General features: G+C 37.6%; 4 protein-coding genes across 5 annotated transcripts; 3 read left to right on the forward strand and 1 right to left on the reverse strand.

Moving 5' to 3' along the window:
- The first annotated feature begins 231 nt into the window (after positions 1-231).
- Positions 232-3,358, forward strand: LOC144571541 (GTPase activating protein 1-like). Its single transcript, XM_078320868.1, has 3 exons — positions 232-502; positions 2,177-2,272; positions 2,869-3,358. Exons 1-3 carry the CDS (start codon positions 389-391, stop codon positions 3,166-3,168), a joined length of 510 nt encoding a protein of 169 aa, XP_078176994.1. The 5' UTR covers positions 232-388; the 3' UTR covers positions 3,169-3,358.
- A 1,664-nt stretch (positions 3,359-5,022) lies between these two features.
- LOC144571542 (GTPase activating protein 1-like) lies at positions 5,023-8,006 on the forward strand. The gene is made up of 3 exons (XM_078320869.1): positions 5,023-5,277; positions 7,140-7,235; positions 7,545-8,006. The coding sequence occupies exons 1-3, from the start codon at positions 5,164-5,166 to the stop codon at positions 7,842-7,844; spliced, it is 510 nt and encodes a 169-aa protein (XP_078176995.1). The 5' UTR covers positions 5,023-5,163; the 3' UTR covers positions 7,845-8,006.
- A 2,037-nt stretch (positions 8,007-10,043) lies between these two features.
- Positions 10,044-16,028, forward strand: LOC144571878 (phosphoglucomutase, putative / glucose phosphomutase). Its single transcript, XM_078321274.1, has 9 exons — positions 10,044-10,413; positions 10,488-10,852; positions 11,223-11,489; positions 11,576-11,885; positions 12,481-12,687; positions 12,799-12,998; positions 13,095-13,207; positions 15,526-15,666; positions 15,769-16,028. Exons 1-9 carry the CDS (start codon positions 10,209-10,211, stop codon positions 15,836-15,838), a joined length of 1,878 nt encoding a protein of 625 aa, XP_078177400.1. The 5' UTR covers positions 10,044-10,208; the 3' UTR covers positions 15,839-16,028.
- A 53-nt stretch (positions 16,029-16,081) lies between these two features.
- On the reverse strand, positions 16,082-19,054 carry LOC144571879 (Rhomboid-related intramembrane serine protease family protein). 2 transcript variants are annotated; one of them, XM_078321275.1, is made up of 6 exons: positions 18,883-19,054; positions 18,182-18,610; positions 17,945-18,110; positions 17,351-17,521; positions 16,745-16,899; positions 16,082-16,461 (listed from the first exon to the last, which is right to left on the reverse strand). In XM_078321275.1, exons 2-6 carry the CDS (start codon positions 18,604-18,606, stop codon positions 16,230-16,232), a joined length of 1,149 nt encoding a protein of 382 aa, XP_078177401.1. In that variant the 5' UTR covers positions 18,607-18,610; positions 18,883-19,054; the 3' UTR covers positions 16,082-16,229. The 2 variants fall into 2 exon arrangements, with proteins under 2 accessions (XP_078177401.1, XP_078177402.1); XM_078321276.1 differs by lacking the exon at positions 18,883-19,054 and adding an exon at positions 18,697-18,875.
- Positions 19,055-19,655: the final 601 nt, after the last annotated feature.

Raw genomic sequence — 19,655 nt, forward strand, 5'->3', positions numbered from 1 at the left:
CAGATTTATTTCCAAAATACGAATACAGTAATTAAATTATATGAAATTCACACTTGCATATGTTATTATTTTAACAGTTAATTATATTGACGACGTAATATAAAACTCATATAGCGCGTAAGAAAATCAAACAATTTTGTTAGAAAATGTATGCGAGTAAAGACTAAAGACTGTTTGACTGATTGTGTAATTGTACCTTAGTGGCGAAACACTAATAATTCTACGGAATTCTACGGTTCTACCTTACTGCCTTGGGATTTGTTCTTGCTAAAAAGGGACCATTTCTGATTTCCTCTTTGCTCTTTATAAGAAGGTTTCCTCTCTTCTTCAAAAGGGTAACTAACATCCCTCCGCGAGACAGAGCTCGAGATTGAAAGAGTGAATAATAATGGTAGAGCACTTGTTGGGTCTGTTGAAGGTGAAGGTGATAAAAGGCGTAAACCTTGCCGTAAGAGATGTATCCAGCAGCGATCCTTACGTTATTTTGCGTATGGGCAACAAGGTTTGTTTTTATTTATTTATTTCTTTCTTTTCTCTCTTTGAGTTGTGTTTTTTGTCGTTCAAGTTATTATAAATTTTAATTTTGATCGTCTTGATTTGGGGAGGAAAGTGGCTAGGTCTGTCTCCCTGTTCTTTGGACTGATCATAATCGATCCAAAGCCATGAATTCAGAGGTGATATGTAGTTTATTACTTTAGATCACTCGACGACTCTCACTTTGTTCTGATCCGCTACTTTTGAGCCGTCCGATTTAGTTATGCACCAGCTCACGGCTCTCCGTTTTTACAAGAGCCAGATTTTGGCAATTTTTTCATAATTAACGATCCAAATTCTATTAAGAAGATATATTTTACCGATATATACCTGTTCTTAGAAAGGGCCCTTCTTTTTTTTGAAGGTCCTGCATGATGGCCTACCTTCTCTTCTTCCTTTCCCCTTCTTTTCCTCATACGAGCGTAGTGCGGAACAGGCTGTCAAGGAGAGAGAAGGTGGGGGCCTTTGTTCCTAAACCGTGCCCTCCAGTCTCTGTAGCGGGTTAATAGTCGTGGAAATTTTAGCCGATACACAGAGTTGTTTAGATATCAAACAGTAGATCCATGTCTCTTTCTTTCTTCTCTTCCTACCTTTCAATCGTTCTCGTTTCGAGCAACAGCTGAAAGCTCAAAGAGACTCTTGCAAGAAGAAAAAAAGCAAAGAAACAATAAATAGCAAAGAACCCATACAATCTCGGCTATCTAGCAGTTCATACAATTTTATAGCTTAGTAAGATGAGCCAGAGAGTTCAATCCAAGAAATATTGCTTCATCTTACCAACCCCTCGACTAGGGTTAGGGTTTTCCTTCTCTCAATTTCGAACTAATTTCGAATCAAATCGAATTAGTTCGAATTATACCGAACCAAATTCGAACTGGCCTTTTAGGTTTGAAATCTATTTCAATTTCGAACTGGGTTCGGTTCGAAATAATTTCGAATTAGAATTCGAACTAGGCCCAATTTGATTCGGTTCTGTTCGTTTGCAGCCCTAGTCAGTTATCAGTAGATAAAATGACACTAAACAAAGGTGCAACAAAAGTATAGAAAATGACACTAACAAAGCATCCGATTAGGGCTCCATGATTGGGGTTGTGATTATATCTTGAGGGGGAACTTCATAAGAAATTCAATAGATGCTACCTCAGAAAGAGAGAGAGCAGTTGCTTGTGCCAATTTTCCCTGCTAGTGTATTGCCGTCAAATGAACCTCTAGTAAAATATTGCGAAGTATCAGTGTTGTATCTGGTCGGACTCAGCAGTCTCAACGCCATCTATCAGATCCTATCTGATATGGCAATATCATGGACATAATTAGGTGTCCCAAGCAAGTTTTCTGCATAATTTAGAGCAGCTGAACCTTAATCCTCTCAACCCAAAGCAAAAAAATTAGTAGAAATTTTCAATACCAGATATGCACCAGTGGGTTGTTCAGGGAAGCGTGTTCTAATTTGTTGAGTGTCATTTTGCCAAGCAGTTCTTATCTGATGGTTCACACCGAGCTTATTTTACTGGTACTAAAGGGGGTGTCGATGGTTTAGTCTGTTCAAACTTTAAAGTGCATTTCAATCTGTTTGTTGGCCTGTACTTTTTCTTCTGGGTTTTCTATACTGACATTATAATGCCTTCTTTTTATATTTTTACAGAAACTGAAGACAAAAGTGATAAAGAAAAATACAAATCCAGTGTGGAATGAAGAGTTAACGCTTTCTATTGAGGATCCAAATATTCCTATCAGTGTTGTAAGTTGTCGTTATTAATCTTTTGTACTCTGTAATCACTTCACTATTTATTATTTTGTAGGGGTTGAAGCCTAAGGGCCTGTTCGGCATTTACTGTTCACGTGGGAAAAAACAAATTCACTCAGACTGAATTTTTTTTTTCCCACGGGAACAGTAATTTTTCAGTTCAAAATTTCTCATTCCTATTCCTATTCCTATTCCCAAACCTCCGCCGAACAGGCCCTAAATGTGCACTCAATCAAAGCTCTCATACTAAATTTCAGCCCAAACTTGTTTTATGGCCTTTGCAGCTGACCTCAGTACATATTCGGCCACGAATTCAAAATTCTGTTCACTTGTTTTGGTCCAATTGCAATGTTGAGGTTATGTAAACTGTATAACAATAATATTAATCGAGGTCAAGTCACATTTGTGGAACTTTGTTCATGGATGCAATGTCGCATTGAAGGACTTAATTGCAATTTGGTACTCATTTACCTCATTATAGTGGTACTATGGTAATGGTGATTAACACCACAACAAGCAACCGGATTACAAAAACATTGTTGTATGAGGAAATCTGTCTTGTTAATAATTTATCATGTTAATATATCCAGAATGTGTACGACAAGGACTTATTCAGCAGGGACGACATTATGGGCCATGCAGAGTTCGATATCCGCACATTCATTGAGGTCGTGAAGCGCGATTTGTCGAATGTTCCAAATGGCACTGTGGTCCAGAAGATCACTCCAAACCGCCAGAACTGTCTAGCTGAAGAGAGCACCATCTATAAGGCTGAGGGGACGATCATGCAAGACATGGCTCTTCGTCTTAGGGACGTTGAATGTGGCGAGGTCGAGCTGAGATTGACATGGGGCACGATCCCAGGTGCCAGGGGTTTAGAGCGTTTCTAGAAAAAAAGAGTTGGAAAATGCGATGTCGTGTTTGGTTTTCAAGCTTGCCTTGAGAGGGTTGGTAGTATGGACTTCTCCCTTGTGTATATATCTTTGGAATTAAGACGATGTCGTATTTAGATTCTGTGATATGCATCGTTTGATTTCCCAAGACATGATATGAGCTTAATCTATGCACATCTTGCAGTAATTGCGCATATGTTACCTGTAGGCCTACAAAAATATTTGAGGCCGACTTGTTGAGGGTTATTTTACGGAAATTTGGATACTTTAAAATTTACTCAAAATTAATCAAGTTGAAACAATATCAGATCGTTCAAAGTATTGTCCTTAAGCGTATTCCGTCTCAATTGTGAAAAATTAAAATCACAACTAAAAAAATCTGAATGATCACTTCGCAAGCACAATCAGGAAAGTGACCGATAATAACTTCACAATATTCAGTAGAACAAGATGAAAAATGAGGAGTCAATCAAAATTTGAATATCAATTTTTTTTTAATTAATAAATGTTAGAGGTTATCACTAAACTATTTAATATTATCAAAACATATTTTATTCAGATTTCGAACATTCGACTTACTACACAAAAGATACTGTCTTTGCCAATAAATCGAAAACTATTTAGTCAGAGTTGTCCTTTTCATCTTATGTTGTGCTCCACGGATGGGGTTAAAGAAAAGGGACATAAATAAATGGAAGGAAACTGGAAGTGAATTCACCTCCTCTATATTCCGATCTGAAGGTGAACAAGATTACAAAGTTTTAAAAGACAATATACTCTCTTCTCTCTTCCTTCCATTTCTCTTTGTTCTCTCTCAAAATTTATATTTCTGAAAAAAGTAAACCTCTTCGACCAGGATTGGTCACCTCATCATTTCCTTATCTTTCATTTTTCTTTCCTTTGATGAATTGCTTCTAGGCCGTTGGTAGTGTTTGATACACCCTCTATGAAGTTCTTTGAAGCTTCTAAAGAGTCTTAAACTTACTACACTTACTTTTTTATAAAGCTTAAAACTATCTTCTTAAGTATTTTTTTGCCTATATTTTTAAGCTTCTTTAAACTTTTAAAAAACAATTCTATATGACTAAGTACTTGAATCTTCTTTTAAAAAAAAAGCTAAATATCTATTTTTTTTCTAATTTTTTTGTTGCCGAACAGGTCTTTCTTAAACTGAGCTTCAAATTTAGTTGAACACCCTCAAGATTTCCGCATGTAACTTTAAAAGAATCAAATACGCATATAGGACTAGGGGTGTTCAAACGGTCGGTTCGGTTCAAACATAAGTAAAATTATCAAACTAAACTTTTTTTCGGTTTTCAAGTTTAAAACTGAACCGAACTGATTAAACCTATCAACCAATTAAGAACCGAACCGAAACAAACCGAAGTAAATTTCGATTTGTTCGGTTCAAAACGAAGTAAACATATTGGTACTATTATTAATGAAAAAAAATACATTGTCATACACAATAATTAAAGTTCGGTTTGATTCGATCCGGTTTGTTTAATGAAATCATTATAACACCAATATAAATCGGTCGGTTCGGTTTAGTCGGTTTTGAGAATTCTACATCGAACCGATCCATTTAAACTGGAATTATTCAAAATTTCAACCGAACCGATCCATTTAAACCGAAATATTCCAATTCGGTTAAAAACCGAACAAACCGGACCGTTTGAACACCCTGTATAGACCAGACGAAACATAGTGACCGAATTGGGTCTCCTATGAAATTAAGGACGCAATTGGTGCGGGGCACAAATTTCTGGGAATAATTTGCTCGTAAAGACTAGTAGACTACTAATGCCATGTTAGTGGGTAGTGGGCGGTGGGCCTAGTGGCGAAACACTAACTACGGTTCTACTTTATTGCCTCGGGCTGTGTGCTTGTCAATAATGTCGGGGAGTACTCCCTCTTGTACTATAAGAAGTCTTCTTCTCTTCTTCTTCAAAAGGGGAACTCTGAGAGAGAGCTCGAGATTGAAAGAGAATAATGGTCGAGCACTTGTTGGGTCTGTTGAAGGTCAAGGTCAGAAAAGGCGTCAACCTCGCCGTAAAAGATGTATCCAGCAGCGATCCTTACGTTGTTTTGCGCATGGGACAAAAGGTTTTAACTTTTTTTTTTTTTTTTTTTGTGTTTTTTCTCTTTGAGTTGTTCTATTACCTAATAGCGCCTAAGATGCATTGTTATCGATACCCCTGTTCCTACAAATGGAGAGATCCAGGGCCCTTCTTCTTTTACTAAACAATTAAGTATTTTTCAGAACACCAAACCATTCAACCTTTTTTGTGACTTCCCTAAATCCTTCTGGAAGAATAGCAATCTGTTGCAACTTGGGAATCTCTCTATCTTCTTGTGCTCTTTCTGCTATCCTGTTGCCAATAATGTACCTTCCAATTTCATTTAAGACAATGGAAAACAAAATTGTTCTGTGTAGGGGTGTCAATGGGTATGGCACGGGTCGGTTGGAGGCATTTTCATACTCATACCCATTAAAATTGATTTTACTCGTACCCTCCCCATACCCATTAAAAATTAACCTTACCCTATTCTTACCCGTTAATATTATCGGGTAACGAAATAGTAGCGGATGAATAACGGATAATACTAATATAGTTATTAGTTTTATTATATTTTACAAATTAAACATCATAAAAAATTCATTCATTTCACATATATGTAATTGTATTTCTAATAAAAAATAAATGTGCAATCAATTTCAACTAAATTGCTTTTTATAAAGAAAGAAAATTAAAAAAATATGAATATATATTTAGGTGGGTTGGAAATTGAATGGAATATATATTTAGATTTTATAATTACTCTATAGGGTAACGGGAATGAAATAGTCACTACCCATACCGTTACCCATTTGGTTAAAAAAAAAAAAATTCTTATCCATACCCATACCCATACCCAATAAGCTAACGAAAAAAAAACCTTAACCATACCTACCTTATCGAATACAATACGGGTCAGGTAAACGGCTAAAAAGTTACCATTGACACCCCCAGTTCTGTACTTGCTCCTTTTTAATTAAGGAGAGTGTATTAAGTTTCCTTTTTATGTCTTTTTGTGATTTAGGCATTAGTTGGCTTATATTAAAGTCAGATGCTAGATGCTTTAAGCCCACACTGATTAGTTAGACGCTCCTCCTGATGGAATCCATTAAGATATTTTATTGAAAGTTAAGCTTTTGGCTGAGTGGATTCAGTTATCAGTAGATGACAATGACACTGAACAAAGTTGCAACAAAAGTATAGGATATTGACACTAAACAAAGAATCCGATTAGGACTTTTGAGTGTGAACTTTTTAAGTAATTCAATAGATGCTACCTCAGAAAGAGATAGACCAGTTGCTTAGACGTTCTAATTTTCCCTGTTGCTGTATTGCTGCCAGATGAACCTCTAGTAAAATCTTGCGGGAAGTATCAGGGTGGTATCTGGTCGGACACTGCAGTCTGGGTAAAGATATTGACAAAGCAGTTTTTGCTTCATGCAACGTACGAGTCATATGCAGTGCTATTTAGCCCTATTGTCAGCGCTGTGCATGAAGCGAAAACTGCTCTATCAATATATTTACCGCAGCAGTCCCAACTCCCAAGTCCCAACCCCATCTCTCATGGACACAATTGGGGGTCCCACACAAGTCAGCTGTAGAGCAGATGGGCTGAAGCTCACATACATACTAGAAAGCTGCCCATATTGTCTGATTTGAAATTGACGGGGCTATATATAATAAAATATATACTGAGATATCCAATTGAGCCTGCATAATTTAAAGCTGCTGAACCGTAATCCCTTTAACCAAAAGCAAAAAAACTTGTAGAAATTTTCAATACCAGATATGCTGATATGCACCAGTGGGTTATTCTGGGCAGCGTGTTCTAATCTGTTTGTTGGCTTGTAATCTTCTTCTGGGTTTTCTACCCTGACATTATAATGCCTTCTTTTTATATTTTTACAGAAACTGAAGACAAAAGTGATAAAGAAAAATACAAATCCAGTGTGGGATGAGGAGTTAACGCTTTCTATTGAGGATCCAAATATTCCTATTCGTGTTGTAAGTCGGCCTCAATTTCAAAATTCTGTTCACTTGTTTTGGTCAAGTCACATTTGTGGAACTTTGTTCATGGATGCAATATTGCATTGCAGGACTTAATTGCACAATTGATCGCATTGAAGGACTTAATTGCATAATTGAAGCAAATGTGGGACAAATTACAATTAGGTAGTCATTTACCTCATTATAGTGGGTACTATGGTAATGGTGATTAACCACACTACAAGCAACCAGATTACAAAAACATTGATGTCACTTATACGAGTAAATCGATCTTATTAATAATTTCTTGTTAATATATATATACAGAATGTGTATGACGAGGACTTACTCAGCAGGGACGACAGTATGGGCCATGCAGAGATCGATATCCGCACATTCATTGAGGTCGTGAAGCGCGATTTGTCGAATGTTCCAAATGGCACTGTGATCCAGAAGATCACCCCAAGCCCCCAGAATTGTCTGGCTGAAGAGAGCGGCATCTATAAGGCTGAGGGGACGGTCATGCAAGACTTGACTCTTCGTCTCAAGGATGTCCAGTGTGGCGATATTGTGCTGAGGTTGACATGGGGCATGATCCCAGGTGCCAGGGGTTTAGAGCGTTTCTAGAACAAAAGAGCTGGAAAATGGGAAGTTGTGTTCAGCGGCGGATTTATTTATAGCCCAGGGGTGCTTAGCCACACCGATAATTTCAAATATTTTAATCATGTATGTTGAAATTTAATTGTATTTTTTCTTTTACTGTTTTTATATAATTCAGCTCCTCATAAATCACATGTATGAATTCCAATTTGTTATTGAAGAGAAATCCCGGCCATGCGTATGCATTTAAAATTTAGCCCTCGTATCTAATTTTCTAGTTATGCCCCGGTTGTGCTTGATTTTGCAAGTGTGCTTTGAGATGGTTGGCTGTTATATATGTATCGTTTGATTTCCCAAGACATGATATGAGCTTAATCCATGCCATCTTGCAGCAATTTTGACAAGTACGTGCTAGTGTAGTTATTGGCTGAATTGGATTTTGAACGGAGAGCCAATACTGTGAAACAGGCAAGCCGCCCCATCTTTTAACAGAGATCGGCTCTCAGGTAAGTTTACTTGCATTGTACGATTTGGGCCTTAATTTATATTCCTACAACATGTGCGATTTTAGCTTTGAATTGTGGTCTACTGAACCACATGGAATGACTGGGCCCATCTTCTGGCCCCAAGCATGTCCAACTCCATAGTTCATATGTATATATGATTGTAAGTGTTGGTGTCAGTAATATTCGGTCTATTCGGCTGAATATTTCTATTAGGTTGTAATTCGAATAAAATATCTATATTCGGTCCGAATATGAAGTTTAGAGCATATTATCGGTTTATAGTATATTAACAATGATAAAAATAAAAATACCGGTTTAGAGTATATTAATAATGGTTTATACCACATGTTACCGGTTTAGAGTATATTAACGGTTTCGAGTATATTAACAGTAATAAAAATACTGGTTTAAAGTATATTAACAGTGGTTTATACCACATATTATCATATACTTATTTATATATATATATATGAATTCTCATTTATTTATTCCAATAATTTTCTATTCGCTGAGTGTTTTTACGCTGCATATAAGTCTGCATATACTGCTACATACTACATATGCGGTATGCAGTGGCTTTTCTCATTATGCATATAAACTGAAAATTAATTAAAACACTAGTTGGTGCGTATGCCACTTTTTTTTTTTTGTTTCTTGTTCTTCTAAAAATATATCTCTTTTGAAAAGTAGGACGATCCCTTGAAAAAAAAAAAATTATCTTGAACAAATGTCATTTGGTTCGTTGAAATCAAGTGCATGGTGGATGCCTTGAGTAGGGGTGGCAACGAGTTGGCTCGGTTCGAGCTAGGCTCTAGCTCGGCTTGTTAATTATGAACCAAGCTACAGTCGAGTAAGCTGGACCTAGGGTATCTGAGCTAAAACCTAAATTTGAACTCGTGACAAGCCAGTCTGAGCTAGCTCATGAGCTGACGAGCTGGCTTACTGGATCTGGTTAGATCTTGTTTTAAGAAGAAAATAAATTATACAAACTTTTTGAATCGAGCTAAACCAATCTAGACCAAAATATAAACATAATAACTAAAACATTTCCAATGGTAGCTCATGGAAATAATGTGTTACTACTTCCAAAACATTTCCAAGAGCATGGGGTCAACTATTTCCATGGGCTATCAATAAAATATAGTATTTAGTCTGTTTGATGGGTCATGAGTATTTCCAAGGACCGATAGGAGACATTCCCAAAGATAAACATTAATGATTTCCATGCGCCACTATTTCCGTGAACCTGCCGTTGAAAATTATTAAGTGTGTCAAAAAAAATGATTTTATTTCCAACGGCCTCTCTTCTCCTTGAAAATAGCATAGCCTCAGAAAAAACTCAAAAGCTAGTAGTGCATGCATATGGCTTGCATTAATTTTCTTCATCAAAAGAGATTAAATTTAGACCTCACAAACACCATCTCCCAGAGCTTATATCTCCACCACGCTCCGATCCTCTCGCTCTCTATCTCTCTCAAACTCTCAACCTACATATATTTTTAACCTCACAGCTACCATGCATCATGCCTTGGGGCAAGGCATATCCAGACGACCAAACAACAAAATAATTCTGTCTTCTAGCAATAAACTCGTAAAAAATCAAGAGAGATGTGAGACTATAATTGATTTTTCAAATGCGATATTTTATTAATTGCATTAGATTTCAGTCAAAAAAACGACTCTTACTGCCATTAGTTTCTCACTGCTGTTCAAAAATTAATATGAGAACAGCAACAAACGAATAATATATGTTCTATTCCATAGGATCAGTGTGTACTATTCAAAAAGAAAAAGGGACAAGTCAGGCATGCAAGATATTTAGTGAGAATGCATAGCTCAAAAATCATTTAAAGTTACCTACAATTAATTCCAAACCAAAGAAGCAATGGCAACTGCTAGCACATCTCCTTCAGCTCCAACTCTCTCCCACAACTCTAAAAGAACACCTCTCCTTTCTTCTCTCTCTTACATTGCATTGAAGAACCAACACAAACCAAACCTATTCATCAAATCTAGTCACAAAGCATTCACCCAGAAACCAAGAACCAGTCAGCTTGAATCCGTTGGAACCACAGCCTCAGATGAATATGGTAATGCAAAAAGGAAATATTTGTTCCACTGTTATAATGTTATTTTCATTCATTCTAACACATGCTGCTAATAGGTGACATTATTCGGCGATTACAAAATGGTTCTGATGTACGTGGCGTGGCAATGGACGGGGAGCCAGGTCGAATAGTGGATCTAACACCACAGGCTGCACAAGCGATTGCTGAGAGCTTTGGTGAATGGGTGACAGAGCGAGTAACTAGGGATAAAAAGGATGGAGGTGGTGACATGGCAGTGGGGTCCCTGGTCCATGTGTCACTTGGGAGGGATCCAAGATTGTCTGGTCACCGGTTGGCAACAGGGATTTTTTCTGGTCTAGCGAAGGCAGGTTGTGTGGTGGTTGACATGGGGCTGGCTACTACACCGGCTTGCTTCATGAGTACTGTGCTAACACCATTCAAGTATGATGCTTCAATCATGGTAGAAAACTAGAAATCATGTTTGACATTTTAAGTAATTTATGACTATACGACTAATTTTATTTTAAATGTTCTGACGAAGTTCAAGCAAGATATGCTGAGATCAATAAGAAAAACCAAAAAATGGGTATTGATGGCAATTTGGTATATTTTCAATTCGAGTGACTAATTATAATTATATCTATTACATTGGTCCATACTATCAGAATTTATCTACATTACGACTTGACAACAGGTTTGTGCTCCAAATTCAGTTATTATTTTCTTATTTTGAGATCTGGTCATCACCAGTTTAATGAGGAGCTAGGGATATAATATATCATACCACAAAACATGTTATCTTACATAGATTACCATGAATTAAACTGTAGATGACGGCTTCACACTTGCCGTACACAAGAAATGGCTTGAAATTCTTCACAAGGCAAGGCGGCTTATGTTCAACAGATGTGCAAGAGATATGTGAAAGAGCTGCAAGAAAGTATGTTGCAAGAAAATTGGGAATTGGAGTTACCGGGATGCCTCCAACAGTGACAAGGGTTGATTTCATGAGTGCCTATGCAGAGCACCTGCGAAATATAATCATAGAAAGGATAGCCCATCCAACACAATATCAAACCCCTCTCAAGGGCTTTAAGGTAGCCCCCCCACCCCCCACCCACCACCACCACCCCAAAAAAAAAAAAATTGAACTTACTGTGTCATATTGATGCCTGTTATGCAGGTGATAGTCAATGCTGGAAACGGTTCTGCCGGTTTCTTCACCTGGGCTGTGCTGGAAAAGCTGGGAGCCGACACGTCTGGAAGTCTTCACCTGCAGCCAGATGGCATGTTTCCAAACCACACACCTAACCCAGAGGATCCCAAGGCAATGGCAATGACACGTGAGTCAGTGCTAGCTAACGGGGCCGACCTTGGCGTGGTTTTTGATACTGATGTTGACCGCAGTGGTGTCGTTGATAGCACTGGGGTTGCCATCAATGGAGATAAGTTGATTGCTCTGATGTCAGCAATTGTACTAAGAGAGCACCCAGGTACATGCTTACCAGTATTGATGGTTAACTGTTGGAACTGGTAATATATTTGTGTAGGTATTACCGGTGATTAGCAGCAAAAAATATTTTGAGTAATGGTTGGATGTCAAGCCACCCAACTATTTAATATCTACAAAGGATCCCCCATCCGGGTTTGGAACCTGTGACCTCACACACGGAGAGCATTGCCTTTACCACTAGACCAGAGGCTGGATTTCATTAGCAGCAAGTTTTCAACAATGGTCAAATGATACGAAGAATCCAATATCAGAAAAGGAAACAAAAAGGCCAATACCGATCATACTAGATACCCAAATATTACAGAAATATGGATAGTCTTAGACAGATGACCTGATTGATATATAATCGTGTCCAAATGAAGGTCTGAAAAATGATTATCATAGGAATGATTGACAAGTATCATCAATCAAGAAAATAGAACAGCAGGATTATGTGACATCCTTAAATGAAACACAAAAGGTTGTACAGAAAAAGGTACAACTTTCAGCCAATAAATATATATGGCTGATGCTCCTCATATTTAACTGTTATAACAAATAAGTACATAACTGAGTCAAATTGGCACAATGAACAGGCACTACAATTGTGACGGATGCAAGAGCCAGCGTTGGTCTGACAGAGTTCATCACAGCAAGGGGAGGCAATCACTGCCTATACAGAGTTGGCTACCGAAATGTTATTGACAAGGGAGTACATCTCAACAGCGATGGTGTGGAGACCCACCTCATGATGGAGACCACTGGCCATGGCGCTCTTAAAGAGAACTACTTCCTAGATGATGGTTAGTCATTTTCTCAAATGGTGATGCAAATGATAAATTTAGGAGAGGCATCAATAATTTGATTAGAGCTGTAACTATAACTTGATTCGGTACTGGTAAAACCGTTCACAGGAGCATACATGGCGGTGAAGATTATCATAGAGATGGTGCGCATGAAACTTTCAGGAAACAATGAAGGAATTGGTACATTGATTAGGGATCTTAAAGAGCCAGCTGATTCAGTTGAACTCAGATTGAACATAGTGACTCCACCGAGATATGCAAAAGAGAAAGGTAGGGAAGCAGTGCAGACTCTGAAGGAATACATTCAGGTATGTTTCAAATTATACTTGAAATTTTTTTCAGTATAGTATATTTTTTTTTAATAATTATTATCCTTCTGTTTTAAATATTATTAAATCATATAGGATGGGAAACTTAATGGATGGGAGCTTGATTCATGTGGTGATTGCTGGGTAAGTGAGGGGTGCCTTCTAGACACAAATGAGACACCAGCTGATATTGACGCCTACATGTACAGGTATTTCAGTAAACATACTATATGCAAATCAATTTTTAGTTCTAGAGAATGGCTTGTATAAAAAAGATGTTAACTAAAATGAGACAAAATGCCAGAACTTCTATGTATTCTGTAATTAGTACACTGTCTATATGTTCTATGTTGAACACCGCACAAGTCAGGTTACATTATTTTTTTTTTTTTTTGAGAAATACTGGTAGCAGCTACCAGTAATTGCATTAAAATAAAATTTTGATTACATCCTTCGTAATTCTACTATTACATTCAGCACCCATTAAAGTAATTTATTCAGACTATTTCTTTCCCTCTCCACAACATTTGAGCCACAACTCCCCTTCTTCCCATACTCTCTCTGCCAGAATATTGCTTGGCAGTGATTTCCCTCTGAAAATCTGCTCATTTCGTTGCCTCCATATCCCCCACAGCACCGCCATCTTCCTTACCACCCATTCGCTTTTACTTAGAAGACCCTGACTTCTTACTATATTCCAAGATTGGGACCATGTCTCTTGTATCGAAGTGGAGCCTTGTCTCATTTTAATACCCCTCTTCCCTTCAATTGTTCTCCAAACTTGATCCGCATATGTACATGTGTACATTAGGTGCAGGCCCGTCTCCTGTTGTCCCTGTCGGCACATTTCACATTGTAACTGACAGGGGATACCCCTTCTTGCCAACACATCACGCGTTAAAGTTCTTTCTTGCAGCATCAAGTAGGTGAAAAGCTTAACCTTCGATGGTGCTCTGGCATGCCAAACCTCCATAAAATTCCATCTGGTTAGGCCAACGGAAACCATCACTCTATAAACCGAGGCTGCTGAATATACCCCCTGCATCCCCCATCGCCAAATCAACAGATCTTGTTGACCTGTAAAGTTTAGCGACTCCAGTTCGAATGTATGAGGTCGCTGGGATTGTGACATAGCTGCCTCTCGCAGAGACATTCGTTGCGATCTTGGCCTGGGAAGGCCATCTTTGTATGCTCTCAATGGCTCCTCTGCCCACGTGTCAAACCAGTACGCGATTGAGCGGCCGTCCCCCACTTCCCAAATTGCACACCAGTGAAAAATGTGCTTGATCTTGATGAGGTAATTCCAGAAGAAAGACCCTGTTGTTTTCCAGATAAGAGGTGACAGACTGAGTCCTCTAATTGGCCTTATGGTGATGCTCCAAAGGCTTTCTGGTTCCGTATACCCCTTCCACCACCACTTGAGTAACAACGACATATTCCGTAATTGCAAGTTGGGAACTCCAATTCCTCCCCATTCCTTTGGCAAAATTACTGTTTCCCAATTGATAAGAGCCATTGCGACCCTTTGGTTATCATTGCTGCCCCATAGTAACCTTCGACATAGCATCTCAATCCTGTTAATCAGCCATCTTGGAAAAGCGAAGCATGCCATATGGTAGATTGGAATTGTTGTGAGCACCGACTTAATTAGCTGCAGCCTCCCCCCCCTCGAAATGATTTTTGATTGCCATCCATCAAGCCTATTTTCCAGTTTCAGTCAGGTTACATTATTGGTCGGAAGTAAATGGCCACATTTTAGTCCATTGGAAATACAGTTTTTTATTGTACAAATGAGTGTTAGTTTAGGCTTCAAATTCAGTATTAATGTTTGTGGGGAATTCTATGAGCACAGATTAACACTAGTGGAGAATCAGCAATCAAGAACGATCAAAAACAGATAACAGGAACGGACCTATGTCCATTCTTGACCCAGGGGTTCCTGATTGTACCTCTAATCAGGATCGGTTGAACAGTCGTTCTTGTTTGCACAATCAAGGACGGTTATTTAAACAGCCGTTACTGTTTCTACAATCAAGAATAGTCGTTTACTAAACAGCCGTTACTGTTTCCGCAATCAAGAACGGTCGTTTATTAAAGAGCTGTTACTATTTCTGAAATCAAGAACATTTTTTTTATAAACGACCGTTCCTTCTTGTTTGCACAATCAAGGACGATTTTAAACAGCCGTTACTATTTCTACAATAAAGAATTGTCGTTACTGTTTCTGCAATCAAGAACGGTCGTTTATTAAAGAGCCGTTACTGTTTCTGAGTTTTTTTTATAAATGACCGTTCTTGATACCTAGTTTCAGAGTCGGCTTTTAAGGTTGTCTATTCTTGATATATATCAATATCGTGTTTTTGCTTGTCCGATCCTGATATACCGATACTAAAAGTACATTCTCCACTAGTGTAAGGAGGCTATAATATTAACAAGAAAAAAAAAAGTTGTGGAATTCACATTCCATTGGTCTCCAGGCAACTTTCTAATTATTAATGCATGTTTGGAAACTAAAATTATTATTCAGGGCTAAGATTTCTGACGATGCGCATGGGCAGCATGGTTGGATACACATCCGACAAAGCGTTCATAACCCGAATATAGCCATCAATATGCAATCTTCAGTTATAGGTGGTTGCCAATCGATTGCAAAAGTTATTCTAGACAGGTAAATAATTTATTTTCAGAGGGTATCAATGCAATTTGACTTTATAACCGAAGTTTAATCTCCTAAGAACAATACTAAACTTTTGCATTTTTTTTCTTTCAGCTTTTTACTTCCAAGTGGAGCAAAGGAGTACGCTGACATCTCTCAAGTTGAAAAATTTGCAAACAAATGATCTGTATACACTAGTAAATATATTCCAAAAATAGGACGACTAATAGAATATAATGAAAATACCCATGTATATAGATCGCATCTTGTAGTTAAGAAATGTGAATAATGCTGATATTAAAGGTCACAATTTATTCTGCTAGCTTATGATTGTTTTATTTTGATTTAAATTTAAAACTTTCGACCAATGAAAAGCACTGGCTTCAATAAATTCATAATATAGAATGATAAGAAAAATCGAGGGGCATTTTTGAAACATCACATTTTGTTTTGTATAACATATTCAAGCTGACATCAAGCAAAAACAAATTAGGTTGGTCCAAAAGATACTATAATAACAACACCTAACACCTCTAATATCTATGTTACAAACTAAATAAACTAATTTAATTCACTCAAATTTCCAACAACTCAAGCTGCATGCCATACAGGTAGACAAGAGAAGTCAACAAAATTACCAAGACAGTAAATATAGCCACAGATTTACATGGATTGATCTGTCTCTGCATCAAAGCAACCCCCTCTTTTTGTCCCTCCTTGGAACCGGCATCTGCATTATCCAGCTCAAGACTAGGACATGTGAAATAGCCAAACGCAAGCCCTGATAGAGTTGCTCCGAGATGTGACCTTCAGAGCGAACAAAAAAAAAATCATCATAAATATAAGCCTGAAATAACTTCATTTTAAATCAACATACCTTTTCATATAAACTTTATATTTTTGGTATAATTGAAGGATGGTTTTGAGGAGGAGGGCAAATGTCGATTGGGCTAATAAAGACGATTAAATAAAGAATTATCTGAGTGATTGGGCTAATAATGCACAAAAATGAGACTATAATCATTTCATGCCCAAAATTTGTAGAATTACCCAATTGAAAAGTGCAAGTTTGTAACAGAGGATGACTAACCAGTTATCTATTGGTCCAAAGAAACTTAAAATGAAGCTTAGAACAGTAACAAGAACAGCTCTCTGAAACATAGTCTCCAATACATCTTTTGGAATTGCCTCCTTATTTTGTACTTGATACACAAGCCATGCACCAATAATAGCAAACAAGGGACCCTGTTTACGAGAAATAAAGAATTAACACAATAAATACCAGGTACAAGTGTTTCAATTTGGGTAGTATAGAGATGTGCTGATCTGACTCTGCTGGGTTTTGGATAACTTTTTTGTGATACGGCCATATGTATGTTTCTGTGTAGAAATCACCAAGTTCTAAACATCCAGCAGTAAAAATAAAAATTGCAACAAGCCCAATCAGCCTGTATACCAGTCAGTCAGTATGGAGTATGGTCTTAAAAGGTACTGACATCATTTAAATAATCCTAAAACAGAAATAGCACAAAAAACTAAAGTGAATACAAAGAAATTAAATAGCACAATTTGGTGCCGGCATGTAAGGTAATAATACCAAATTTGACTGATACAGCATCTACATCCAAGAAGCCATACAGCATCTACATCCCAGAAGCCATATCAGAAAATTTAATACTAAAAATTTGAAACTTACAGTGCCACAAACAGTTAATTCAGGAGTGTGGAGAAAGCTCGTGAAGTTGCCACATATCCCTCCTAGTAGGTAGATAAGAAAGAAGGTTACTGGACCATATGCTCGGCAAACGCGGGGCCCAAATGTCAGCAACCCCCAGCATCCAAGCACCACATGAAAGAATCCTGAGTGCTGTCAATCCAATCAAGAAATCATAACCTTTTTAGTTGAAATTCATAAATTCTTGTCAAGTGGTTTGTACAGATAATATGGTGTTTATCAAGGAGGAAATGAAATCTTTGCCATGGGCATTTACAGCGGGATCAGTATGGGTACTAATTAAGCATCCGCTCGTGATATGCACAGCATGTATGATCTCACCTATTTAGTACCATCAAATAATTCAATGCTTGGTTCCTGTTGGAATTCAGTAATGGTAAAATATCACTTTGTCATTTTTTTTAAAATAATTTAAAAGAAAGGGCCTGAAACCTACTTAGGTGCTTCTCTTTTTTCACTTCTGATTTTCACAATTCTATTTTAAAAACTATTAGCAGCAAAGGAAACTGAAAAAACATATTTATTTCCTCAACACGAGAATAAACTAAAACTTACCAGGAACATAGGAGTAAGGAGTCTCCACCACTCTCCTAGAAGAATTAATTTATTGACCTTAGCACCATAGAAGAAGGGCAGCGAGACATACTCAAGGTCATCATCCCTTATCGGGCTTGCTGTCTCAAATAACAGAACTGCAATATTTATTGCCACCAACAAATTTCTACACAAAAATAAATACATTAGTAGGCTTAGTAACTCATAGAAATATGCATTGAAGTACAGAAGACTTACATCAAGCAGAAATCAGAATCTTCACTTTCACTTTGTACACTCTTAAATTTCTCTTCATTGAAAAGAAATGTGACATCACTCCTGTTGTCTGTGTTTTCAAACAGCACAGATCGTTTTGCATCTGCAACCAAGTTGCTAATTTGATTGTACTTCTTGGCAGCAGAATCTATTATCCCGATTTTATCTTTTCCAATTGTTCTCTCATTTTTTGATATGCTGTGATTGAGTTTCTTGAAATAATCATCTAATTGCTTCAGCTGCTTTTCTTTGCTATCTTCCTCAGCTTGAGATGAATCTCCTTTGTATGCAAACCTCGAGATGGAGATGGAAGTTCTTCTACTGGAATATCTCGTGTGCTGGCATGGCAACGCTTTAATCTGATGTGATTGTCCCAATTTAGTAGCAGGAGAAACCAACCTCATCATCAATCTGAAACCACAAGTTAGAAAATTGTTCAAAAAGAATAAAAAATGTCTATGAAAAACTTATATATAGTACCATTGGTCAACACTTACATAACTTGCTTTGCCTTCCTTTATTTATAAATTATAATAACAAAAATGAGAGGCAATTGTAGTAAGCATGAGCACTAATCAGGGACCAGCAGCGACATGAGTGTACTTGGGTTTGTCCCGCATTAATAAAAGAGCAAAATCGAAGGAGAAAGCGACTAACGGCAGAGAAATTGATTAACAGCGAACCTGTAGCGGAGGCAGCGAGGCAGAGAGTCGTAGATGTGGGAGCGCCTTATCTAGAGGGGATCCAATGGGATTGCTCCAATGGATGCTTGTAGGCCCACCGGCCCGGAGACTGCCACTCCCAGCCCCAGGTTGTGGTGCTCATCAAACAGGCAAGAGGGACTGTGCCTGTCATCACTAAATATTTTACTGCTTGTTTAATTTTTTTATTTATTTTTTATTGACAATTTATACGGTGCTTATCCGTTAATAAGGGAGGAACCTATATATGGTCCACAATCCAGATTCAAGTAACTGCAACGTGGGTCCGCGTATGCAACAAGTGGTCGTCTCCGTAAACTCCCAGCTACCTGATTCAAGCAAATTACAAATAGACGGCCCGGATTAATCACATCCAGATCAAAGTCAATCCGATGACTGTAGAACTACAGGGATCTGTTTTGAGATTCGTGCCAAGTTAAAACAACTAATCTGAACCGTCCGTTTGTAATTTGCTTGAGTCAGGTAACTGGGCTGATCCAAATTCACAAGTGGTCTGTGTTATAATTTAATTTTCCGAGAGAGTTTCAAAGTATTTAAATTCATTTTTCAATTTATACGGAAATCAGGTTTGAGTGTTTAGATTTTTCCGATTTTTTTTAATCACGTGAGAATAAAAATTGCGAGATTGAGAAATACGCTGAAAGATTTAGCATTGTTCTCATAATCTCATGTCAAATAAATGGAATGACGAACTAGTCGAACTTTGTGCAAACAATGCTAAATCTTTATGCATA

This window comes from Carex rostrata, chromosome 19, assembly GCF_964058835.1.
Source record: "Carex rostrata chromosome 19, lpCarRost1.2, whole genome shotgun sequence".
Taxonomy (NCBI): Eukaryota; Viridiplantae; Streptophyta; class Magnoliopsida; order Poales; family Cyperaceae; genus Carex; species Carex rostrata.